Below are 24,983 nucleotides of genomic sequence, written 5' to 3'. Positions count from 1 at the left end.
AAATCTAATAGTATTTGTAACCAGTTATGAGGCATGTTGGTTGAATTTTTCTTTTTGATTTTAAAATTCATGAATTGACGTAAGTGCACATTATAAATCAGCATAGTCTTTTAAGTTCAGTTCAGAGGAGTATATTTCTTGTGCATTTTTTGGTGGAGATAGACACCCCATAATATTTTAAGGAAAAAATAAGAAAATAAGTAAAATTTTCCCTCATTTCCTTACCTTCATTTGAACTTGTCAAATGAGGAAAAAATGTAAATTCCAAAGCCTATAAAAAACTGAGACCCAGAATTGAGTTCACACCTCACTTGCCCCTCATCACAGTTGTCCCCCTGCCCCCCCCATCCATGGGGAATACGGTCCAAGACCCCCTGTGGATGCCTGAAACCACAGGTAGTACTGAACCCTGTATGTACTGTGTTTTTTCCTATACATACATACCTGTGATAAAGTTTAATTTATAATTAGGCACAGCAAAAGATTAGCAACAATAATAATGAAACAGAACAATTATAATAATATACTCTAATAAAAGTTATGAGAATGTGGTCTCGCTCTCAAAATATGTTTAGCCACCCTTCTTGTGGTGACGTGAGAGGGTAAAATACCCACGTGGGGGAGGAAGTGGGGAGGCTACGGAGGGCACCGGAGGCAGCATCAGGCAGGTTCTCACATCCTCACGGTACGTGGACCGTGGCTGACCTCGGAGAACCAAAGCCACAGAGACTGAGAGCGAGGATGGGGAGGGACTGGTGTGCACGCGGCTGAGGCCCGCGAGGTGCCCACAGCACGCTGGGCTTCATGGGTGCTGAACGTGCAGTGCTGCACTAACAGATACCCTGCTTTCTTGATACTTAATTATTTATATTTTATACATTAAACAGACCATGTTAGCTCTTCTAAAAAGGACACCCTCAATTGCTTTTAAACTTACATTATATAATTCTGAAAAGTTTCAAGAACAGGGAATATTTGTGGTTAGAATAGTAAATTCTATGCTATGGGAATTTTATCTCAATAAAGAAAATTTGGTTAAAAAACTACCCATGCCGTAGCGGCCACCACTTTTCTGCAGTAAGCGTTGACCTTCCTGCCTTCATTTTGCTGGGAGTGTAACCACTGCCCCGTGTGCTGTCTACACAAGACAACAGAAGCATTGTTTATGCTCAATAAGTAACTTATTTTACCTACCATGAAGTCAGTATCTGCACTATGCCAGTCAGTTTTCCCAAGGGGATAACTTAAAATTTCAACAGGCTAAGGGTTAAACGGAATGAAAACTGCCTCTGAGGCAGAGAACCCTCGTTGGAGACCTGAGCAAGTCTCCCGGCTTCCCCCCAGCATCGCTGTCTTCTGTAAAATGGGGGCGCCGGCGCTCACCTCCCCTTGCTGTTGGCAGGGCGTGGAAAGTGCATGGTACATTTTACACGCTCTAAGGACCGTCGCTCTTTCCTTCCCAATTGTAATTTTAGCATATTTCCCTTAAAATCTTTTGCCCATTTTCCTTTAAGTAAAGTTACTGAAATATGGGCATTTGGAGTTGATGCACTTAAGTCTGGGATTAAGTCAATGCCCTTAAGCCACATTTTCAGCTGTGTGACCTTGCTTAGCTAGAATAATCTCTCTAAATCTCAGAATCCTTATCCAGAAATAAGGAAAATAAGGCCTCTGTGGTAAAGCCAGAGTAAGGACTAAAGAACTTGCAGTGATTGAGTGTACACTGCTCTTCTGTGGTCCAGCCACAGCGAGGCTCACCATGAAACTTTCGAAAAGCCTCTTCAGACCTACAAATGCTGATTGACTGAGTCCAGTGGAGAACCTCCAAGTTCCAGTCCCTCAGATTCCCGCCAGCTATTTCTTTTCTGTCTCTTCAACAGTGAATAATGCTACTGTCAGCAGAGAATTTTCATTGCTGTGTTTTTCCTTTGAAGGTGGCATGTTGCACACTAATCCAGTTGTAATTAGGTGCCTATATGTTGATTACCAAATTGTTTTGTAAATCTGACTGAACTCTCAGTTTGTTGTCTGAGGAAGTTGTGTGTAAGTATGCGTGTGTGTGACGGCAGTGCGGGGCCATTGTGGTGTGTAAGGGGGAGAGGAGAAGTCTGATAGGTTAGATTACAGGCAATGTAGACACACACACTTATTTACCTAAATGCACATATGTACATACATAAACATGCATGTACATGTCATCTTATATTTGCAAAGTTGGGATTGAGGTTTTTGTTTTTAACTGTGTTGATCAGAGGTTACATGTTGATCAGATATTGATCAAACTGTCATAGGAGATCATTTAGCCCTATTGAAGATGCCAGGCTGGCAAACAGAGCCCTCCTCTAATTCCTCCCTCCCCTTTGGAGAGTCTCTTGGCACGCCCTTCTGAGATAAATTGGGAGAACTAATCCCAGAATTCATTAAAAAAAAAAAAAAGCCAGTTACTAGAAATTAGAAGCTAAAGTACTAGTAAATATTTTTTTAAAAAGTCCCATTCTGGCAAACAGGCCACCTCGCCTGTTCAATAGCACCAGACGGCGAATGGCCCCGCTTTCTCTTCCTACTGCCTTTGATCAGCGGGCCTCACTGCTGTGAGTCACTTTTTTGCCTCTAACTCAGGAATCCACTGTGCTAGCCTCAGTTCCTAAGGAGAAGAGAGGAGAAATGTGCCAGAAGGTTCCAGATAGTTTTGTATGGGTTTGACCTTAGAGCCATGAGTTTTATGGAACAACTCACAGCTTGATTCGAGCCTCAGTTCCCTGGTCTCACGGACCCGGACGTGGCAGCGAGGCAGGACGTCGGCAGCGGCCACTCCCGGAGCTGCGGTTGGCCTAGGGGGCACTCACTCCGCTCCCTAGCCCTTCAGCGGGCATTTATTGAGGTGGACCAGGCAACGTGGAAATCGCTAGGAACAAGAGAGATACGGGACAAAAACCTCTGCCTTGGGAAGGTCACGGTGAGGAAGGCAGACGCCCCCGACCCTGAGAGCAGCAGCGGAACGGGCAGTACCGTCAGTGCCCCTCTGCGGCCCTCTGGCAGCGCATGACGCGTCCGACCCTGCTGGGGCCGCGGGGCTTCAGAGAATGTGATGCCAGATATGAGTCTAGAAGCAAATGTGCAGGACAATAAAGGTGGAAAGTAACAGTCCAGATGGAGAAAAACGATAGGAGAGAAAATACAAGAGCTTGTCATATTCTGAATCCTGCACTTTGCAGGAACTGGTCAGAGCCTATGGCCCCTGTGGAGAAATAGGAAGAAAAGATGGACAAGACAAGACAGGGCTCGACAGGGCTAGGTCACGCCGTAGCGAGGAGTTTGCCGTCACCCTCTAGGCAAGCGAGACCCGTCACACGGTTCAAACACAAGAGGGGTCTGACCGGTCGGCGCTCCGGCGAGTCTGGAAGCAGGAGGGCCCGTCCGAAGACGGTTGGCAAAGCTCCGGTGAGAGGCGGCAAATGCCAAGTCGAAGTCCGGGTGACAAGGGCCAAGAACGGAGAGCAGAGGAGCTATGCGCCTTCTAGAGACAGACTCGAATGCAGCCGTAGCTGGATGTGGGCGGTCTCAGATCATATGCCCAGGTTTCTAGACTGTGAGACAGAAAAGAGCGGTAGGTCTGCCAGGAAGGCCAAGAGTGAGCTTGTGGTATGTTGAGTATTTGTGAAACATCCAGAAAATCAGGCAGTCGGCATTTTGGGTCTGACACATAAGGAAGAGAAGCGAACCGGAGAAACGGTCCTGGCGCCTGGGTGTACTGGTGGCCGTGACGGTCACGTAGGTGGGTGTTTCCCAGCGGCAGTGTGCAGAAGAAGGGAAGAAGATCGCCAGGAACAGAAGCGAGGGAGGAAGGGCCAGGAGGAGGAGGAGGACACTCACGCTGCAGCGGGAGGAGAGGTGGAAGGTGCAGAGAGCGTGTGGTGTCCTGGACGGAGGAGGTGGAGGGGAGAGGGCGAATTTTAGGAAATTTCCGTAGGAACGATAAATGGAGAGTGGGAAAGGGAAGTGCGGAGAGGCGCCCGTGAGGTCACTGGCAGCCTCGTGGGAGCAGCTTTCAGGGAGGGGGGGGCGTGATTTGCTTCATGAAATCAGTGCCCGCGGGTCCCCAGCTTTGTAAGTTAATTTCCAACCATTTACTTAAGTCCCCCAGAATTATTTCTCAATTCTCCGGAGTCCCCTTAGTTGGTACAGCCCAGCGGCGGGGAGAAGCCACCTACCTACACGCTGGCTGAGGAGGAGGCAGGTGCCCTGGGGTTCTCTTTGCAGGACCGTGTAGGAATGTGGTCCTGCAGTGGCCGTAGCAAGGCAGGCTGTCCCCCAGTCAGGCCGTTGGCTGGTGAATCGGCCTCGAGTCCTCTGAGCAATTGGAAGCGAGGGGACAGAAAAGAGGGAGTGTTTAGAGTAGCTGTCACACGAATCAGTGACGTTATTGAACAAAGCAGGGTGTAGATCCGTGCATGAGGCATGAGTGCGTGGACACAGTTCCCTCCCAGGGCAGAAGAGGACCCACCGCCCCGGACCACCCAGCCCCTGCCCTGGCCGCTGCTGAGTCTCTGAAATGTAGGCCACACCAAAGACAGGCGTTTGATGACCAAACACTGTGTCCAAAGCGCCACCTCACTGGGTTTAATGAGACACACTTCAAAACAAACGGACCATTTTCTACACGGCCAAGTGCACACTTGACTTCACAGAGTAGAAAATAGAAATGTTCTAAATTAACCCAAATCAATTTTAAAAGATTTCTGGGGAGAGAGAAGGGGGCACACTGGGTTAAGACCCGGGGCGCTATGTGGAGCATGTCAACGATTGATTAAATGGAAATAGGCCGTCCTTTCTCTCCCTCAGACTCTAGGCTGCCTCTTATTCTGCTCTTTTGTAGTTTAATTGGAAACACTTTAGTCTTAGAACCAGTTTTGTTCTAAATACATGAATGCTTATTTTTCTCCTTTTCTAGCAAGAAAGGTGAGAGACTGAAAAGTTAAATCTTCCCTTCAAGTAGCAAGAAAAGAACTGTGGGTTCTAATTGCAGGTATTGTCCAGATTATGTCTTTTCCTGTCTCCCATTAGCGTCTCTAGTGTCCTCTGCCTTCAGATCCCACACTGGAACCTCCGTGCCGAGGACAACAGGCGTCACAGGCTGCTGTGTGGCCTCCCCATGCGAGTGTCCACGCTCGAGGACAGTGGCACGAGTTCTGGGCACACTCAGCACAGATTCTCTCTTAATGCGGTAACGTCCTTTCACCGTGAGGTGCTGGAGGCTGTGATTTCAGAGGGACCCCTCTCCTTCCCTGGCCCTTTCCTTCAGGGAAGGAAACCGGCCGTGGCAGCTGGTGTCCTGACAGTGAGGTGCCGGAATCATTCACCAGGGCCTCTTGCCTTGGGGGCTGGCGGTTTGCAGCTGGCTGCGTCAGCCTCTGGAAATGGAAAGCCCAGGCTCCCCTTAAAGTATTAGCTTTGCCTTCTTTGGATTTCATTCTAAAAATGACTCAGATACTCACTTCGACACACCTGCCCCCAAAAACTATTTCCTACGAATGGACAGAAATGCTGCTGAACCCACAATCCTGCCCTGCTTTATACAATTGTCGTGCTTTGATTCACTCGGTTAACGTGTCCTGGGGGGTCCCACCTCCAGTGGGGAATCGGCAAGCACCCCCTCCTTCCCTTGGGTGCCCACAGCCTGTGCTGCAGACCGACCAGGAAGGAACGTTGTAGGTCCCGGGGCAGAGGTGTGATCCACCGCCTCTGCTCCGTGATTTGTCCGGCATTTATACTGTTTTGCACCCATCGGGAGGAATCCGCATTTAGGTCAGCAGTTCCTCTTATAAAGCATAGTCCTTTCAGAAATACCTTCATAATTCATTTCTTTTATAAATTTGAAGTTTCTTAAAGTAAAGCACATGTATCGTCTCTGCCCTTGAAATCAGTATGTAAGAGTAAATATTTGTGAGGTGTCAGTCCTAGAGCATTCTGATATGTATGCTTTATGCCATTTAAATTTAGAGAGGATGTGTATTTCTGTCATTTTCTTTCATGTAGAATCTTGCAAATGGGTGGGTTCTAAGGGGTCATATGCTGTTTGGATAGAAAAGTTGGAATTCCAGAATATGGTCACACCGCAAAAGGCAGTAAGTAAAAGTGGGGCCTAATATGCAGTCTGCCTTTCTCACACACACACACACACACACACACACACACACACACACACACACACACACACACACACACTTTCATCTGTGCTAAGAACATTATTTTGAGTATTGATTTGGTACCAATGTGTTTAAATTCTCAGCCTTTATATTAAGAAAGCCTTCCATAAATTCTTCAGGTTATGTTTGAGGAAGCCTTCAAGAGCAAATCACAGATAAAAAGTAGCCACTTCTAGAACTTGTTCTCTGTTTTAATGCCATTTGTTAAAACCAGTTATGACAGGTGCTCTCAGTAAAAGGTCAGTTAGCAGATTCCCCAGGATATTTAAAGTTTTGTGTTAGCTTTCTAAACATCAAGTTGAAGTTAGAAATGTTACGTTTGGGAGAATTTTGCTGTGAAATAGTGTATAGAATAAAACACAAATAATTCCAGGTCAAAGGTGAGGGAGTGGGAGGAAAAGTCCAGAAACCCGAGGGGCTCTGAGTGCAGGTAAGGGCTGGCCGGGTCACGTCCCACACAGTGGCCCACCTGTGCGGCGGCAAGGAAACTGAACACTTTTTAATCGCTGGCCTCTTTTCACTGAGTGACCCCAATGAAGGGTAGAGACGGACAGTAGGAATAGTGGAAATGGCCGTTTTCCAGCCTTTTTTAGTATGGGAAGGGTTGGGTCTGCACGTAAACTATGTAGTATGTTCTGGGAGAGGTTTGCAAGTAGAAAGAGAAGAAAATAACCAATCGGACAAGGTGTTGGTCCCTGCGAAGACCAGTGGGATCAAGATGGAAAGCCCGGGTAGAGGGCTGGTCTTCGAACGCCAGTTTTTCAGAGCCTGGAGCTAAAGAGGTGAGAGAAGAAGTGGCTCTAGAAAGCTTCGTGCCTGAGTGTGAGGTGAGAAAGTTCATGCCTGAGCCCTTCAGTTTTCACTGTGAAGTAGGATGAAGCCACCTGCCAAGGGCTTGTGGGGGATGAAGTTGGGGCTGGGGGTAGTTGTAGTTGGGGTGTCAGTGGCAGGAGTGGGACAGTCACTGCCTGGGGACAGGCGGTTTCCTGCACCCAACAGAGCAGCCCAGAGGTAGGAAGAAAGAAAATGGCTGGGAAGCATCAGACATGAAAGTTTATAGGGTGACTGTATAGAAGGACCAAGTACAAAGAGTTTGAGGGCCTGGCAAGACAGTTGACGGACTTACCCTGACAGTCCGACAGGGGAGGGCGCACAACCACAGAGTGAGCGGAGGATCGTGGAGAAGGAACGTGGAAGGTCTCTGAGGCAGGGGACCAGGTGTTCTAGTCAAGGACGTGAGCAATCTTGAAGGAAAGGACAGAGAAACCCCCATATGAGATCTGTGTATGTGCTCTGGGTCAAGGGTCAGCAAACTTGCCGTGAAGGATCAGAGAATAACTATTTGTGGCTTTGCGCACCACATGGATTTTGACAGAGCTTCTCACTTCTGCCCTTGAAGCTCCAGAGCAGTCATAGTGCGTAAAGACGTGGACATGGCTGTGTTCCAGGAAAACTTTATCTATAGAAACGGGGTGGTCTGGATTTGTTTCAAGGACTGTAGTTTCCTGACCTCTGTTCTAAATGATGGCAATCTCCAGGATATAGACAGAGTAAAGTGGAGGTAAAGACTGTTAGACACCAAGGGGCTGCGATGCTTGAATATTAGTATACTGACTATAAACCATCTAGATCTAACAGACATCCTCAGAACGTCCCACCACCACGGAATACACATTCTTTGTAAGCGTGTGAGGAGCATTTCTCCAGGACAGATATATGCCATAAAACAAGCCTCAATAGATTTTCAAAGGACTCAAATCATACAGAGTATGCTTTCCAAACACAATGAGTGGAATTAGAAATTACAGAAATTTGGGAAATTCACAAATGTGTGAAAATTAAATAACATACTCCTTAATCCAGGGCTCAACGAAGAAGTCACAAGGGAAATTAGAAGGCACGACGTTCCAAACTCCGGATGCAACGGAAGGGCTGTGTAGTGGGAAACGGACACTATAAATGCCTACATTAAAAAGAAGAGGGGGTTCAAACTGAAAACCTGACTTTCCCCCTTAAAACAGGAAGAGTAAGAGAAAGAAGGGGCAGTAATTAAAAGGGTCTAAAATGGCGAAAGACAACGGAATGGAATGAGAAACCGAGACAGAGAGGTGGCCCCAGGCAGGAAGAACAGTTTCTCTTAGTAACTGAAGCAGAGGAAAAGAGGGCTCTTTGTATGTTTGCTGTAAGATTGTAAGTTCCCATCTTTACCACTTTTATCTATGGTCTCTGTAAAGCTGGGGTTCAGGGAGAGCAGATGGGGCACTGGAGAATGGAAGAGTCCTTGCGGAGGGAGGTGGCAGGAGCCCGTGTGTACAGCTGACTATGAAAAATGATTAAGAATTTCAGGCTGTTGAGGGTATTTCTGGAGGCCAGTCGTAGTGTGTTAAATGTCACCACTGATCTGCCCATTGTGTGAGTCCTTCGCCTGCATTTAGGTGCACAGGTGGAGGCACAGAACACGCAGGTGTCTGCGTTCATAGGGGACAAGGATTTTTGTTCGATGGATGGGATGAAAACATAAATGGACATGGACATTGAAGGTGTTGAAATGGTGGGCTGTGGTCCATGAGCTAGATAAGGACGGAACTAAAGAAAGGAAAAAGCTAATGACTGGGGTGCAAGTAAAGGATAAATTAACTGGAGGTCACCAGGAGTCTAATACAGAAACCACCCCCAGGAGGACAGGGGATCTGTTTTGCTCTCCAGTTTGCCCCTGGAGTCGTGCTTGGCACATAGTAAATGGAAAGTACTGGTATTTGTTGAGTGAGTGATCTTGGCGGAGGGGACCGTCTGATCAGCAGCTGGGAGAGTGGGAGGTTCGGGTCAGAGCTGGGTGCTCGGGTGAACACTGCAGGCGGCGAAGCATTACAGGCAGCGCATCATGTCCAGCACATGCGCACAGTAGGTTCTCCGTAACTGTCAGCCTTTGCCATTGACTTAGCAGTAAATAAGTTACAGGAGCTACTCATTTTTAAATAAATAAAGTAGAGTCATTGCTCTACAAACATGTGAGTTTGTAGAATCATTTAAAGCCATTGGAACCCTCTGGGTTGTTAGATTCTACCTCATACAGGTAGAATAAACACACGAAATGCTACCAGGATTATCTTCCTTCCCAAATTAGCCAAGTCTAGTTCTCAAGCCAGAAGCTCCGAGTTCTAATGCTTTTCACTGTTTTGTTTATTCTGCTTATCACAGGTGTGGGCAGTTGTGTGTTTACAGTGCTGTCTCACCTCTCTAAAGTATAGCGACCTTTCAATAGGCTTTAGAGGCCTCCTTCTTGCTTTAGTACAGGGCTGAAGTCTGGCTTATAAGTCGGGCTAGATCCCAGTCAAGATGGCAGAGTCTGAGAATCTCGAGCTCCCGCCTGCCCTGGGCATGCCAGGGCTACAGCCGCTTTGCAAGCAGCCCGAAGGCGCGTAGATCTGCTCCCGACAGCTGGCGACACAGAGGGAAGGGCACACAAGAAGGGCAGGAGAAGCAGAGACAACGTCTGGTTGGGACCCACACCACTCGGGTGGTGACCCACGTTCAGGAGGCACCCGCAGGCACAGAGGCCCGCCCTGGGGGGTGAGGATGAGCCTCCGGGCTGACTTTGAATGTCAGTGGGGCTTGACTCCAGGAGCTGTGACATCAGTGGGCCTGTGGGAGAGCTGGAGGACCGCCGGAGACCAAGGCCCCACCCTGAAAGGGCCCCCGCACCGTCTCACCCGCTCCAAGGCCTGGCACAGAGGCGGCGGTTTGGAAAGTGCCCGGCCCGTGTGCGAAGGAAATGCACTGACTGACTGTAGCCTCACGTACCAGGGGAGCCGGGACCTGTAGGGACTTCCTCTGAGAACGGAATGCTGGGGAGCGGGAGGGGTGCCAGTGTTCTCACCCGGCTGCCGCGTGGCCTGATGCTGAGGGCACCAGTGCTGACACTTCCCATCTGCCTTGCCAGCCCCACTGGCCCCACTCTGGCATCCCCTGCAGACCCTCCCTGCCCAACCAGCTTGCTCCAGCAAATGCCTCCCAAAGTGGCTCCCACCCTGCCTTACCTGGTGGGAAGACTTGGTGGGAACCAGCACCCCCCAAAGTGGCTCCCACCCTATCACAACTGGCAGATGGCCTCAGCCAGGGCTGGCCTCCCCCCCAGGGGCTCCTGCCCCACCACAACCGGGGGAATCTCAGCCAGGACCAGCGCCCCCAGAGCACCTCCCACCCAGTAAGGGGAGAGGAGCGACCCAGCCTAGGTCCACTCGGCTGCAGTTCCGGCCGGGCTTCTCGGCCAGCAGGTCAGGGGCAAGCCCTGCCCATCAGCATGGCTGCAGCAGGCATGGCCCAGCCACAGCAGGAGCCTCACAGCCCCCCGGGGTCCCCTGCAGTCTGTGGCTCTGGTGGCCCTGGGTGCTGGGCTCTGGGCCCCACAGGACGCCTCCCGAGGCCACTCCTTAAGGCCAGGAGGTGCGGCCGACCTGCCGAATACACAGACACACACACACAGTCAGGCAAAATGAGGAGGAGGAGAAATATGCTCCAAACAAAAGAACAAGACAAAACCTCAGAGAAAGAAATACATGAAGCGCAGATAAGTAATCTGCTTGGAGAAGAGCTCAAAGTAACGGTCACAAAGATGCTCACGGAACTCAGGGGAAGCATGGATGAGCACAGAACTTCAGCAGAGAAATAGAGAACATAAAAAGAGCCGGCAGCTGAAGAATACAGTAACTGCAGTGAAAACTGCGCTAGAGGGAATAAAGGTCACGGCTCTGGGCCAGCCAGGAGATGTGATCGACTCAGAAAAAGTTAGGCTTTGTTCCTACACCAACTTCTTTTTAAATTAAGCTTAACACATAGTTTATACTCAGGGTGTATTTGTTACAAGAACAGATGTCCACCAATGCGTGAACAGTGACCATTATTTGGGTGCTTGTATATTTGTTTTTTAACTTCTTTAGATAGGTTTTAGCATTCCTTGAACTTTCAGGATATATATTGGGGGAAAATATTGTCTGTCTTTCAAAGACATGGTACATGATGGAGACAGTTAAGAGAAATAAATGCTTTGGTACAGTATGGAAGCAGTCAGCTGCACTGCGGCGGGCTGGTCCGTGCCGTGGGAGAAATGCCAGGGGCTTAGGGTTCTCCTGTGCAGGCTGCCTGGGGGTGGCCAACATCGAGCATCTCATAAGCAAGCCGCCTCCATCTCAAAGTGGCTTCTCACGCTGCTGCCGTGAAAGATGGAAGAAAACCTGCCACGTGTCACCTGCCTCAGCACGTGTCACCTTCCACGGCCAAGACTAGTCCCCAGGCGTACTGCACAGCAGAGTGGAAAGTGCAGGGGAGGGAGTGCCAGTTGTCTCTGCTCACGTGACTGTGATTCTTTTTGTTGTGCAGTTACTGCAATGAATGCATGCTGGACCCAGACTGCGGTTTCTGCTACATGATGAACAAGTCGGCCGTCGTTGACTCCTCCTGTGTTCCGGTTAACAGAGCATCTACGAACGAGGCAGCCTGGGGCAGGTAGGCCGTTCCCTACATGCCCTAAGAATATGCAACACAATTTCTGAGTGAGTCTTAACTGGTCTTCTTTTAAACAATCTGTTGAACTGATCTTCATGACTACACTATTTTGCAGCATATACCGATGAAAGGGGGTCAAAATATTGAAATTACGTTTCAGAAACTCAAGCCTAGATTTTAGGAAATCGGGTCTCCAGACCCACCTCTGTCCTAAGGTTTAGGAGTTTGGATCTGGAGGCAGTTGTGTGGTTTTAACTACAAGGCTATTGTGCGTAATACTAGTAATTTCCGAACTCCTGGACTGAAGTGAAAGACAGAAAATTGTCAAGTCAAAAATGAATGAATATCACCTTAAATTCTTCCATAGAATTATTGTTTTATCAGATTGCTTTCCTGGAGTTTAGTGAAATTAGGCAAAATAATTTAAAAAGTTGGTAATCACTGCATATAACCAGTCTGAGAAACTATAAACCTTTCTTTGACAGATCACATTGATTTATAGTAGGCACATAAGCGCAATACTTGTATAACCCAAGTGTTCCCACATTTATGAACGAATATTCACATCTGTGGATACAGGAAGTATGTACATATTCTTCGACATGGCTTTAACCTCTTTTGTTTTTAAATTCCCGTAAGAAGAATATTCTCTCCTCTTGTCTGCCTCATAGCACTGGTGAAAGCAATGGACTCTAATAAACTACTTGCGTCTCCTAGGAGCTACATAGTATAATGTTATCATTATTAATCATTCGGCTGTTGTCATTAATCGTTTTATTAGGGAATTACTCCAAAGAAAAAGTAGTAAATTATATGGTAGTTAAGTAAAAATCCCAAATCACATTTTAAATGCACACATTTAATTACAAATAAATCTGTAAAAGAAATGCAATTATTACTTAAATGCAATTTATTACTTAAAATGAAAACTTGAATGAGTTTCTTTTAAAAACACCCCGTGTGTAATTTTCATCAGTCACACTTCACTAGGGAGTTAATTGATTAAATAATTCTGGATGAAATACTTTACAGTTTTAACCCTTACTATTCTTTTTTCAGTAGGGAAAAAAACGGAAAGTTACTAGTCCAAATTACAAATATATTATGAAAGCTGTGTATGTACTTTCCTGAATTTCACAGAATTAACCTATAAATTTATTTAAAATGTCTACTAATGGTAAGATGACAGTAAAAATAGACATTTCTTTCCTCCGTGGTGGAAGGTGTAGAGGTCAGAGGTGTCAAAAGAGGAGTTTTGTTCTTCTTACAAATAGTAAGTTGTACAAGTTTTTACTAGAAATGTATTATTTCTTTTATTTCAACTTCTTACATTTTATTTATATTTTCATACCAATATTCCTTGACTGCACACACTAATACAGTTAAGTGAGACACAGATAAGCTCTAAGTAGGAACAATACAAATAACTTTTGTGTTTACAGAATAATTTCAAACTTGTATCCAAAAAAACAAGCAGAGGTCTCTTCACCCTTCTCTGTACTGACAGCCCTCCTTCCAGTTAGGCCCGTGGGCTTGGCTGTCTCAGTCTATGCTAAAAAGGAAGCAACAGAGGCAGGATATGGCCACCAAGAAACATTCCTACAGCGGATTTTCCATATTTAGGTAAAATAACATTCACTGTAGTTTTGGTCTTTGCTTGGTGGACAGGTTTTATGCAATCACCTAGAATGGAAATCTCAGCAAACTCTACCGCTATGTTGGATTCACATCTGAGATATTCTATTTCTAGATTTCTCGGGGTCAAATATTGAGGCAGTTCATAGCCATATATCCTGAGTCTCATGCAGCTGCTTCCTGAAATGGTATTACCAGGTGGAATGGTAATTCCATTCACGAAGGAGATATTGTGATGATTTTGATGAATTCTGAGTTGTTTCAACATCATGAAAACCATTTGTCCGTTAACCAGCTATAATTAGCTGGAACAAAACTCAAAGCCAGTCAGCATGCTTTTCTGTATCCATGTTGTTAAATTCCAATAACATTTTCTTTTTTAAAAATCATTTAGTTCTGCAAAGGAAATGTACAGATGGCGAGCAAGCACATGAAAAACTGCTCACCATCACTAATTGTTAGGGAAACGCAAATCAAAACTATAGTGAGATAGCTCCTCATACCCATTAGGATGGTTACTATCACAAAAACAAAATAACTGCCATGGAGAACGTGGAGAAATTGGAAATCGTGTGCATTGTTGATAGGAATGTGAAATGATGCGGCCGCTCTCAAAAACAGTATGGCAGTTTCATAAGATTTTAAAATAGAGTAACATATACCATCTAACAATTCCATCCAACGATGTCCAAGAGAACTAAGAGCAAGAGCTTGAGGAGATACTGAATGGCCATGGTCAGGGCACAGCTGGAAGGAAGGAGCCGGGTCAGTTGACAGATGGATAGATAAACAAAATGTGTGTATATGTATAATTATATATCATTCAGGCTTTAAGGAATTGTTGCGCATACTGCAACGTGCATGAACCCTGAAGGCCGAATGGTAAGTGAAATGAGCCAATCCTAGAAAGACAATACCTTATGACCTCACTCATACAAGGTGCCCAGAGGAGTCAAATTTTCAGAGACAGAAAGAAGAATGGTGGTTGCGACAGGCAGTGGAAGCAGGCAATGGGGAGTTGTCTCATGGGCATGGAGTTTCTGTTTTGCAAAATGAAATGCATTTTGGAGCCTGCTTGTTCGACAATATGAAAATATATACACTTACCAATACTGAACTTACCTGTACTGAACTGTACCATTAAAACTGGTTAAAATTTAAAATGGTGAATAAACATGGTAAGTTTGATATTATGTGTATTTTACCATAAACCTGTCCATCACCTCCAAAAGTTTCCTCCCATCCTCTTATTTATTACTATGATTTATGTGTGTGATAAGAACATAAAACATAAGATCCACCCTGTTAGCAAACTTTTGAGTATAAAGCGCAGTATTGTTAACTATAGACCCTATGTGGGACAGTAGGTCTCTAGGATTTTTTATTCATCTTGTCTAACTGAAACTTGTGAAAACAAAAAAAGGAAAACCAATTTAAAAATAATTTAGCATACTTCTAGAAAAAAATGGGTCCCATACTAGAGATATCCATAGAACCACCTCAGAAAAAAAACCATGCAATTTTCGGAACCCAAGATACATGAGACTTCCATGGAAAACAATTCCGTATGTATGATACGATGGTCAAAAATTACAAACTACATCAACTAATGACAGAAAGAAAGCCACCAAGTGTGACAGGTGGAAGAATGACTAGGTTCTTTAAAATTATATGTTTAAAAGAAAGGAAGGAAAGAGTATAATATTTTCAATTACACAGTTAACAAGAGACACTCAGGAAGATTGGAAATAAAGAATAAAACTAAAATTAAATAAGTGCAAAGTCAGGAAGGCAAAAAAAAAATACACCAGAGATTAGAGAATTTGGAAAGCTTATTCACAAGCTCAATGTAAAAGTTAAATAATAAACCTAACATATGGAGAATTTCATTCTTTTCAAGCAAATGTTAGACACTTATGAAAATTTAGCATATTCAAATGCAAAGAATAAATTCAATAAATTCACATACCTGTATATATATTCCAATAAGATATAAGTAAATTCAGATAATCAGTATTGTACAAAACATATTTCCTAACCAATATGCAATAACATTGCAAAGCAGTAGAAAGATATTTATCACCCTTTCTATTCTAGTTTGGAAACTTGAAAAAAAGAACCCAATTAATTAATGGGTTACCAAGAAAGCATAATGGAAAACACATTTCATAGATCAGAATAAGCACTTCTTACAGAGAAGTGCATTCAGATACCTTCTAGGTATTTATCCATGTCTATGCTTCCGCCCCCGCATCTCCTGGCTCTTTGTTCACACAAAACCGTAAAGAATCTGTTCTGGAACTTCTAACATCCTGACTCTAAAAGTATTGCTAATGAGGGATACTTTCCTAATGTGCTGATTCAGTGTTTGTTTCCTATAATACAACATTTTCTCCCTGTAATTAGCACACTAAAATAGCCAGCTAGATTCCCTATTTGGCAATTCATTGTTCTAAGTGGCATGGGCTGCCTGGTGGTACTGCCCTCGTTCAGCAGAGATGCTTTGCTCAGAGCTGCCCTCTGACACAGCAGCCCCAGCCCATCTGCCCAGCCTTTCTCTCCTCTCCACACAAAACGCTAGTCAGTGTAAGCCCTTCGCTTCCACCCTAATACCCGTTACGACTGCCCATTTCTGTGCCTGCCCTCATGCTGTGCTTTCAGCTAGAACTTAGCCTCCTTTTCGTCTTGCGGATCTCTGCCCGACTTCTAACCAGTGTTTTTTTTTTTTGCCCAGATCAGATGGCACTTTTTCCTTGCAGTGTGATTAGCTGCAGAAAACAGTGCTCATCCTTTACCGGCCCTCCAGCACTTCCCCGTATGACTCACAAGGCATTATACTGTCTCAGGATAGCAGTTTGGGTTTGGGTGTATTTTCTCTTCTAAATTATAAACTCCAGTGTCTGTGTCCTGCACTGTCTAATCCCTTGGCGCCTTGCATGTATCAGGCATTCAATCGACAATTGTTAAAAGACAGAAGGGGAAAGGTGCCATCACCAGGAAATGTATAGGGGTTTGAAAATGCCACAGTTGCAAAGGAGAGGATGTGGTGGTCCCATTATGTCATTTCAGTTTAATCTTCCACATTCATACTTCCTTCTAGGAAGGGAAACCTCTTGAAAATGAGAGTGATGTGATTTTAACAAACAATGCTCAGTGTTTACCTGGTACTAATTAAAACACTAAAAAAGTTTTGCAAATACAACTCAACCATGTACTTCAAGTATGCATCCTACATGAAAAATACTTTTTTTTTTAATTATTGGAAGAAACGTTGACCACATTTCCTCAAAATATTCACTGCTTTGCCAGGGTAGTAATATACCTATACATTTATGGTGACAGTGCATCAAGCATATTATGAAACTAGGCTAACCAGCAAAAATGAAATTTTCCCTTCATCCCTTTTTTTTTAATTTTAAAGATACATGTATATGTATCAGTCATGCATTAAAAAAATGAAAATTTATTTTATACTTAGAAACTAAATCAGTTTCTTAATGTAGTCATGTGTAGGATTGATATTCTTACCAGTTTTTCATATAAGGGATTAAAATCATCAAGCTATGCTCCTCAGTTATTCACAGTGTAGTTCAAAATTAATTTTTGCTCGGATACATTTTAGAGAGAAGTAGAAAGAGAATCTAATTTAGAAGATTTTAATCTATCTTGCTTTTTAAATCACACTTTCCTTCATGCTTTTGCTCGAGCAGAAATCATCATGCTAAGTGACTCCCTGCAGCTCTTGGCTGTGTGCTGCGTGGTGGTGAGTCTCCTCTCCATAAAGAATTTCAGAGGTCACACGCCTCTGGGATTTTCTTGGTTCAAGCCCAGAAACAGATGTTCTTAGATTTAGTGACTGTCTGTATTACAGACCTTGATGCTATTTATGTCACTACATGTACAAATCAGAAAAGCAATATATTTCTGAATAATTTATTTCCTTCTCACATGTTAATTTGTCCAGTTTCTTATTTGACATCTAAATATAATAATAATAAACACAAACAGTTTTATCCAAATAATAATATTCATAATGCATTTGACTACCCTTCCTCTTAGGCCCAAAGCTTACATCTCTAGGGAGTCCCTGTTCCTTTTATATTTTCTAAATTACTCTTTCATACTTCATCTGAAAAGCAGCCTTTGAGTGATTCTCACCAACGACGCCTGTAAGACTTTGAGTATAAGGATCAGGGCCAAGGCTTGAATTGCATGTGCTTCGTGAATATAAAACAACGAGGAGCCTCGGCCCATCAAATAGTGGTGTGGCTAAGCAGCCATAGACGTGGCCCTGCTCAGATGAAGTCTGGGGAGGTTTGCAATTTATCAGAAAAGGGGGCAGAGTGAACAACGGGACAAGAGGACAGGGAATGCGTGGCCAGAGCTGACACCGCAAATGCGAGTCTGCATCAGAGTGTCAGAGGACCTTATTTAGGAATTTCGATTTGATTTATACAGGTACATTTTCAAAGGCGTGGAAATCTTACTGGCAGTGGTTTTCGTTGGGTGACTTTATGTGATACCTAGATGTGGACATGACACTTTATCACATTGTTCTCGCCCAAATATTCTGAATATATTAAGAATAAAGATCAGTTGGCACTAGCATGATTTTAACACTTGGCAGTGAGCACTGTCTAACTAGAAATCAATAACACTGTTGTGTTTTTGTTCCTTTTTATTATGACTGTCTTCTGTTCTTGGCAGGTGTGTTTGTATCACTGTTCAAAATATCTGCCATCCCTGCTAGGGAAGGATTAGATTTCCCTGGCCATTCTGTCTTTCCACAGGCTTGCTCTGGGCAAGGAAATGAGTGGGACCGATCTGTGCCACTTCTGAGCTGAGCTCCAAGAGCCCGGATTTGCCATGTTCTCTTTCTCCTCTGCAGTAAAGTTGGCAGTGTCCTAGAATAGAAGGCGTTCCATTAGCTCTCATTTCAGAGTAAAGAAGAGATGAAACAGAAACACAGCTGCCACAGGTGGACCTGTCTTGTGAGCAAGAAATTTTAACCCAGTTTATGGCACTGGGATTTTGGAGTTTTGTTACCGCTATATAAACTATTTTGTTCTGACTAACAAGGCACAATAAACTATATTCCACTGTGGAATTGGCAAAAAATTTTCTTTATTTACATTATAGAAGGAGGCTCATTTTTTAAGAAACCATCAAAACATAGTACAGAATACAGAAAGGTACAGTAAACAGTCACAGAGGGGGCTACCAGATGCTGTATTTGGGGAGTCCTGCTGTAGGTGGTAGGGTAGATCTGTTAAACCTGCTCTCAAGGTTGTAGCTCGGGGCTGACATGAATGGCTTTGGGTTTAGAAGATAAAATTCTGATAGAAAAAGGAAGAATGTTTTAAACAGGTAGAGAAGAAGGCAAGGTATTTGGAAATGTTCTAAGTTAAGTGGAGGGCTGGAACCCGCATGTGAAAATGTTAAGTCTGTTACACATGTTGCTATGGTACAAAAAGAACAGCATTAGAAATCCAAACTTGCCTGACGGACAGCAGGACGTGTGGGCCACAGTCCGGTCACTCGGACCAGGGAGCCGCGCTCTCCGCGCACAGCATCCAGTGTTCAGGTCCTTTCTCCTCCCGTGGTTTCAGTGCCAGCTCTAAAAGAACGTTTTTTTTTTCCATTGTGTATGATTTGGATGTATAACTTCCACAGTTTTACAGTCAGAACTGCGTGTTTTATCATTTGGAATTTACATTAGACGTTCATGAGCCCCGCCAGTCAGAATCCCTGCTGTTATAAAATGATGCCAAATGGCAGCCTGGCCACTGTCAGAACACAGCGCTCTGTGCCCATGATTTCTAGGCATTGGATATAACATCCTTCACTTGTCCTCCGTTACAAGTGTTCTCTTACTTCATCTAAGAATTTTAATTTTAAAACAATCCAAAAGTTAGCCAACTTTTTTTTTATTTGAGAGGCACACGTACTCAGGAACTCTCTAAGAAACAAAATCGACAATAATTTATTTTTCCTTTTTGTTGTTTATTGGATATATGAGTTACAGGAAAAAGGTTGGATGTAGACCTGTTCTGCATGAACAGACCTGTTAATGTTAATATTCTTATGCTTAATTATAGGTATGTTGGATTTTATAACAGAATTTAAGTTCCTCCTAGGGCATTTGTAGCTGGAAATTTGTAGGGTTTATTTCTGAAGTCATTTTACAACATTGGAATTTGATACTGTGCTACATGCTATTTTAAAATGTATTGAAAGACACAGATACTCAAGATTTATAATCTAGGATAGGTAGATAGTAACATTTACACAAGGGTACTTTAAAATTCCTGTAAAGAAATGACTTTTCCTCTTAAAATACATAAAGAAAAGTAGTTACTGTGTGTACTGTTTAAGGTCACCGACACTTGGGAGAGGAATACATTGTAGAATGTGCAAACACGGAAGGAGTTTTAAACATCAACCCTGGATTTTAGGAATGTCAAATAATGGAAAGCTTGAGGAATAAGTTTATAAAAAATTACAGAACAGAGCATTTCGTACACCAAAAAAGGGCTTAATATTTACAGAATTATGTGTTCCGACCTTAAAAATATTTTAAGTAATGTGGAATTCCCCTATCACAGTGACTTACTAGAACTTTCTGATATAACTGAGGAAAAAGTCTCCAAACTATGAAACCATTTATAAATCATTATTTTATGAACTGTTAAGACTCATAAAAATATAAATGGTTCTCTATTATTTTTCCAGCTTTACTGAGCTGTGACTGACAAAAGTTCTATATATTTAGGTCTACGGCATGATGACTTAATATATGTATAAATTGTGAACTGCTTACCACAATCAAGTTAATTAACCCAGTCAGCAGCTCACATAGTTATCTTGTGTGTGTGTTAAGAGCACTTTAAGATTTACTCTTAGCAAATGTCAAGTATATAATACAGGATTATTAGCTCTAATCACTACACATTAGATCCCCAGAACTTACTCATCTTGTAACGGAAACTTTGTGCCCTTTGACCAACGTCTCCCTTTTTATTTCCCCATCCACTGGCCTCTAGCACCCACCATTCTACTTTCTGGTTCTATGAGCTTGGCTTTTTTAGATCCCACATAGAAGTGAGATCACACAGTGTTTGTCTTTCTGTGTCTGATTCATCTTGCTTAGCGTGCTGCCCTCCTGTTTCACCTGTGTTGTCACAAACGGCAGAATTTCCTTCTTTTTTTAGAAGACCAAGTAATATTCCATCGTGAATATGTACCACATTTTTCTCTATCCATCCATGGATGAACTGATGTTGTCTCCGTATCTTAGCACTTGTGAATAATGCTGCAGTGAATATTCTTTGTTGTTCTTGATGAAAATTTCATTGAAAGCTTAAAAATGAGATTGATCTATGATGCCTGGAAACCTATTTATTAAAGCACTCAGCCATCAAAACCTCTGAAGCGTCGGGATGGGAAACTATTGTGTATGTAGCTGTGCCCTTGTTCCCTGAGGAGCAGGCGGGCCGGCGAAAAACCAGTGCATGGCGGGAAATCGTCTTACTTGTTTTAACAGTGAGCTTTTAGAAAGTCCTTGATTTTGTGGGCCTGTTACTTTTTAATTATTTGGCCTTGGAAATGGGCCATCAGAATTCCGCTCAGGAGACTCAAGGAACGAAGGAAAGGGGCAGAGAAGAGTGAAGTCGACATTTTGTATTTTAGTAACATCTGAAACTCCTGCGTTTGTGGCTTCAAACTGTAGTTGTCATCTGGGGAAAAACATGTATTGTGCTTAGTATGTCCACTTATTCTACTTATTTATTTGACAAACCTTGACTGATACCTTTGCTTATAACCTGAAATAGCATCACAAAGCTTGGCATTTGTACAAATTTAGAGGAGATCACCAAGGACAATTAGACACACTTGAAAAAGAGTTTCAAAGGTGATGACAAAGCAGAGACGTGTCCTTGGCCAGGACAACATCACAGGGGTTCAAGGATGTATTGCCCAAGATGCTCTTCCCTGGTAACCAAGCTGTCATTGCACGGTCCCCATTGATTCCTAAGATATATGACATTTTGGGAGCTGTCAGTATTTTAGCAAAAAACTCAATCTGTTATTTCAATTCTGCTCCTTTAAATGGAAAGTAAGAAGGTACATTGCAATAGTTCGTGTCTTTTACAATTAAACCAGGACACAAACTTAGTACTATTGCTCAGTTACGTCTGAGGATTTTTATGTGACTATTTCTGTCTGGCCTGAGCCAGGAGGGAGGCGAGCCGTGGGGGCTGCGCATGGTCGTGAGGGGAGGAGAATCTCCCTCTCCCCATCCGAGTTCTGGGCTGGGCTCTGTAATGAACAGTTAATGAGAGAATATGAACAGAAGTTTATCAACGTGCGTATTTCATATGTACATAAGAGCAACTCCGGGATGAGTTACCCAGACAGGTGGCTTGTAAGCCAGGCTGTATGGCATCTTCAACAAAGAACCATACATTTTTAGAGACGTGACAAGACAGAGGAAAAGGATTTTGAGCCTCCAGATGCGGCAAATTATAGGAAGGCAAATGCAGAGAAGGGAAGGCGGATAAAGGCACCCCGTGAGGTTCACTGTGTAGATCCTCTGGTGCCATCATCAGGCTGATAGAGATCTCAGTTTTGCTCTATGGTTCTTGGATCCTTTCTGGCAGACAAAGGAGGGAACACCTTTCTAAATGTGAAGTTTCTGTTATGCAAGAGCTACACTGCCCACTTTCTGAAACAAAACACCCCAAGACCCGTATACCCAGCTGTGTGTCAGACACAAAAAAAGGAAACAGAGTACAGTAGAGATACTGTGAGCCACAGCAGACCTGGAGGTGATCTGGCCTTTACTGTTAACATTGTCATTTCCACTACAAATGCCTCCAAAGAGGCTGGCCTTTGCTAATGACAAAAGTCACCAGATAAAATTGATAGATTCACAGCATCTAGAAGATGGGCAGCTCTTTTTCCTCATTACTATTCTTTCAATAATATTCACATGAACTAGGAGATTTCTGTATGCCAGGCATAATGCCTGGTAGAAAAGCACTACCCCAACTTTGCCCTTAAGAAGGCCCCAGTTTGCACAGTTAGAGGAGAATAGGTATAACACAATGTAACATAAGAAAATAATTCTAGGTCATATACAAAGTACTAGAGAGCAGTCGTACTAAAGTGCATGAGGATATGGTGTTTTGGAGGAATCCCTAAAAAGTATCTCAATATATGCTAGCTACAATGAAGTGACTCCTACATTTCCAGACTGGGAAAAATGATTAACTGCTATTTTAGTTAAGTTATATTACAGTCCACCATTCTGTGGAAGAGAGTCAAATGTCAAATAAATATAGCAAACAAAACAAAACAGAACACTGCAGAAGTAAAAAAATCTGTTCTCTTTGTTTCAGAGTCTGGTAGGGATATCATAAAGCCATGATTTCTGAAATATTTTCCCTTCTAGTCCGAGCAAATATTTTTCTTCAGGAAATTCAATTAGACATCCAAGTCTTACTCAGCTAGCTACATCGTCAGACCTGACAGTGTTTGTTAAACCCTGACTCTAACATTTAAACCCACTGATCCTGAACTGAGGTCTGGAACAGTTCCATTAGAACGTCCCTACTTCCCTTTATTTTTGGAACTGTGGATTGGTTTCTGGATTGGGTCTGTCTGACTGTCCTGCTTCTCAAATTAGCACATGTACTGATGTGTTAAAAAAACAGCACATTTTTTTAAGGAACAAAAGTTTTCCTTTATTTGATTAAAAAGCCCACCTGACTGTAATCTCATTTCCACAATCTATTTTTATCTTCCTGACTTAACTAACTATATAAACTGACTGGAATTGCATATCTAATCAGCAAATACAAAACAAAAATTTTCTTTCTTAAGCAAGTATTGTAGGATAAAGAGTTCATTTGCCTACAGATGTTTTCTTTAAGCTTGTAAGAATGTTCATCAACTCATTTTCATTGCATCTTAAGCAATTAGAACAATGCTTAGTATTACCAGAATTTTGATTACATTTCTTTAGTGAATAACTATGTTATTGGACATAATGAAGTCAGCTCATGCCTTCTTTTGTTTTTCTTAAAGTAATAGATTTTTTTCACTTTACCCTTTGTTTCTAAGAAGTTTAAGCAAGTAAAAAAAAAGGACAAAGCAGAAATGATGAATAATTTATTAAAGGTCTTTAATGAACTTGTTCCTCATAAACCATTAACTGCTGTCCACACATGTAGCTCATTTCCTTGGGAGGTAAAGCAACGACTTTAAAACCCCAGCAGCACGATCTGCATCAGAATGGTTGATTCGGTTTTTGAAGTCCCCTCCCTAGTCTTCACATTTTAAGTTAATTAACTCTTAATTATCAAAAGGAAGTAAACCACACAGTCCAGGCAGAATTTAACAAAATATTCATGAGCAGTGTTCCTCCTCTTGGATGACTTTATAGAATTTGGCAATGTAATATTGGTGAAGAAATTGGAAATCACTCATTGTGGAAATGGTCCAAAATTGAAGCTTTCAAAATCATCTCAGATGTGGCAGGGTGCGTTTCAGAGAATTTCCAAGAGTAACATTCTTCAGTATGAAAGAGAAACTGTAATTTAAAAATGCATGGTGTATAAAAGCTCTATTTAATTAATATTGCAAATTAAATCTTTTTAATTATTATTGTAAGTCGAAATCAAGCAGAAATTGTACTGGGATTCAAGGATGGTAATGGCAGCAGTATTTCTGGATCGCTTTCACCCCACCACACCCATTAAAAAAACAATTGCAAGGAATGACTTTATTTGAATCTTGACTCAAATGAACTGTGGAAAAATCTATTTAAAAGATAACCAGGGAAATCTGAACACTAATTGGCTATTTAATGCTATTGAGAAATTATTCTTAATGTTTTAGATGCAGTAATTATGTTGTTTTTCTACTTTATAATACAAAGTCCCCACAGAAATACATACTGAAAGAGCTACAGATGAAATAAAATGATACCTGGCCTGAAGTGTGCCTAAAAATAATCAAAGAGAAATGAGATTTAGTAAGGGTGTGTTAAACAGAATTGGCCATGTATTTGTAATTGTTGAAGGGTTTGGGGTTTTGTTTGGGTTTTTTTTTGGTATATCAGGTTGGTTATTCTGGTTGTCTTTTGAATATATTTGAACATATTTATAGTAAAAGAAAATTTTAATGTATAAAATAAGTGCTAGCCTAGGTCAATGACTAAGCATTAAAAAATGATAGCTAGGAAGCATATAGAAGAAAGGAAAAGGAATGTTAAAATATACGTAGTTAAGGCAACAGAAAGTTTTAAAAAGAACAGAAAGAATAACAAAAGTCAGATGGGATAAATATAAAAGAAACAGATTTAAACCAACCATATTGACAGATTACATTAAATAAAAATAGTCTAGATACTCCAAATAAAAAGCAAAAATTGTCCAAGTAGATTTAAAAAAATAAAACTTACCTATTTGGTGTCTTACTTACATGGGGAAGATACAATTTGAATAAAAAGATGAGGGGGTTAGAAGCAAAGGGATGGAAACATATACCACACAAACACTTATCTTTTGAGTGGTTTTGTTAATATTAGGCTGTGGTGTAAGGAATATTATCAGAAAAAAAGAGGAATACTTCATA

General features: G+C 42.6%; 1 protein-coding gene across 1 annotated transcript in view; it reads left to right on the top strand.

The window, feature by feature from the left end:
* The window catches only part of SLC2A13 (solute carrier family 2 member 13), a 243,588-nt gene that overhangs the window by 177,370 nt on the left and 41,235 nt on the right, over positions 1 to 24,983 (top strand). Inside the window, exon 7 of the mRNA XM_036889418.2 lies at positions 11,583 to 11,708. Coding sequence (XP_036745313.2) covers positions 11,583 to 11,708 — 126 coding nt within the window. The remainder of the gene's footprint in view (positions 1 to 11,582; positions 11,709 to 24,983) is intronic.

The sequence above is a fragment of the Manis pentadactyla genome, chromosome 14, assembly GCF_030020395.1.
Source record: "Manis pentadactyla isolate mManPen7 chromosome 14, mManPen7.hap1, whole genome shotgun sequence".
NCBI classification, from domain to species: domain Eukaryota; kingdom Metazoa; phylum Chordata; class Mammalia; order Pholidota; family Manidae; genus Manis; species Manis pentadactyla.
This window is presented reverse-complemented; position numbering and strand designations above follow the sequence as displayed.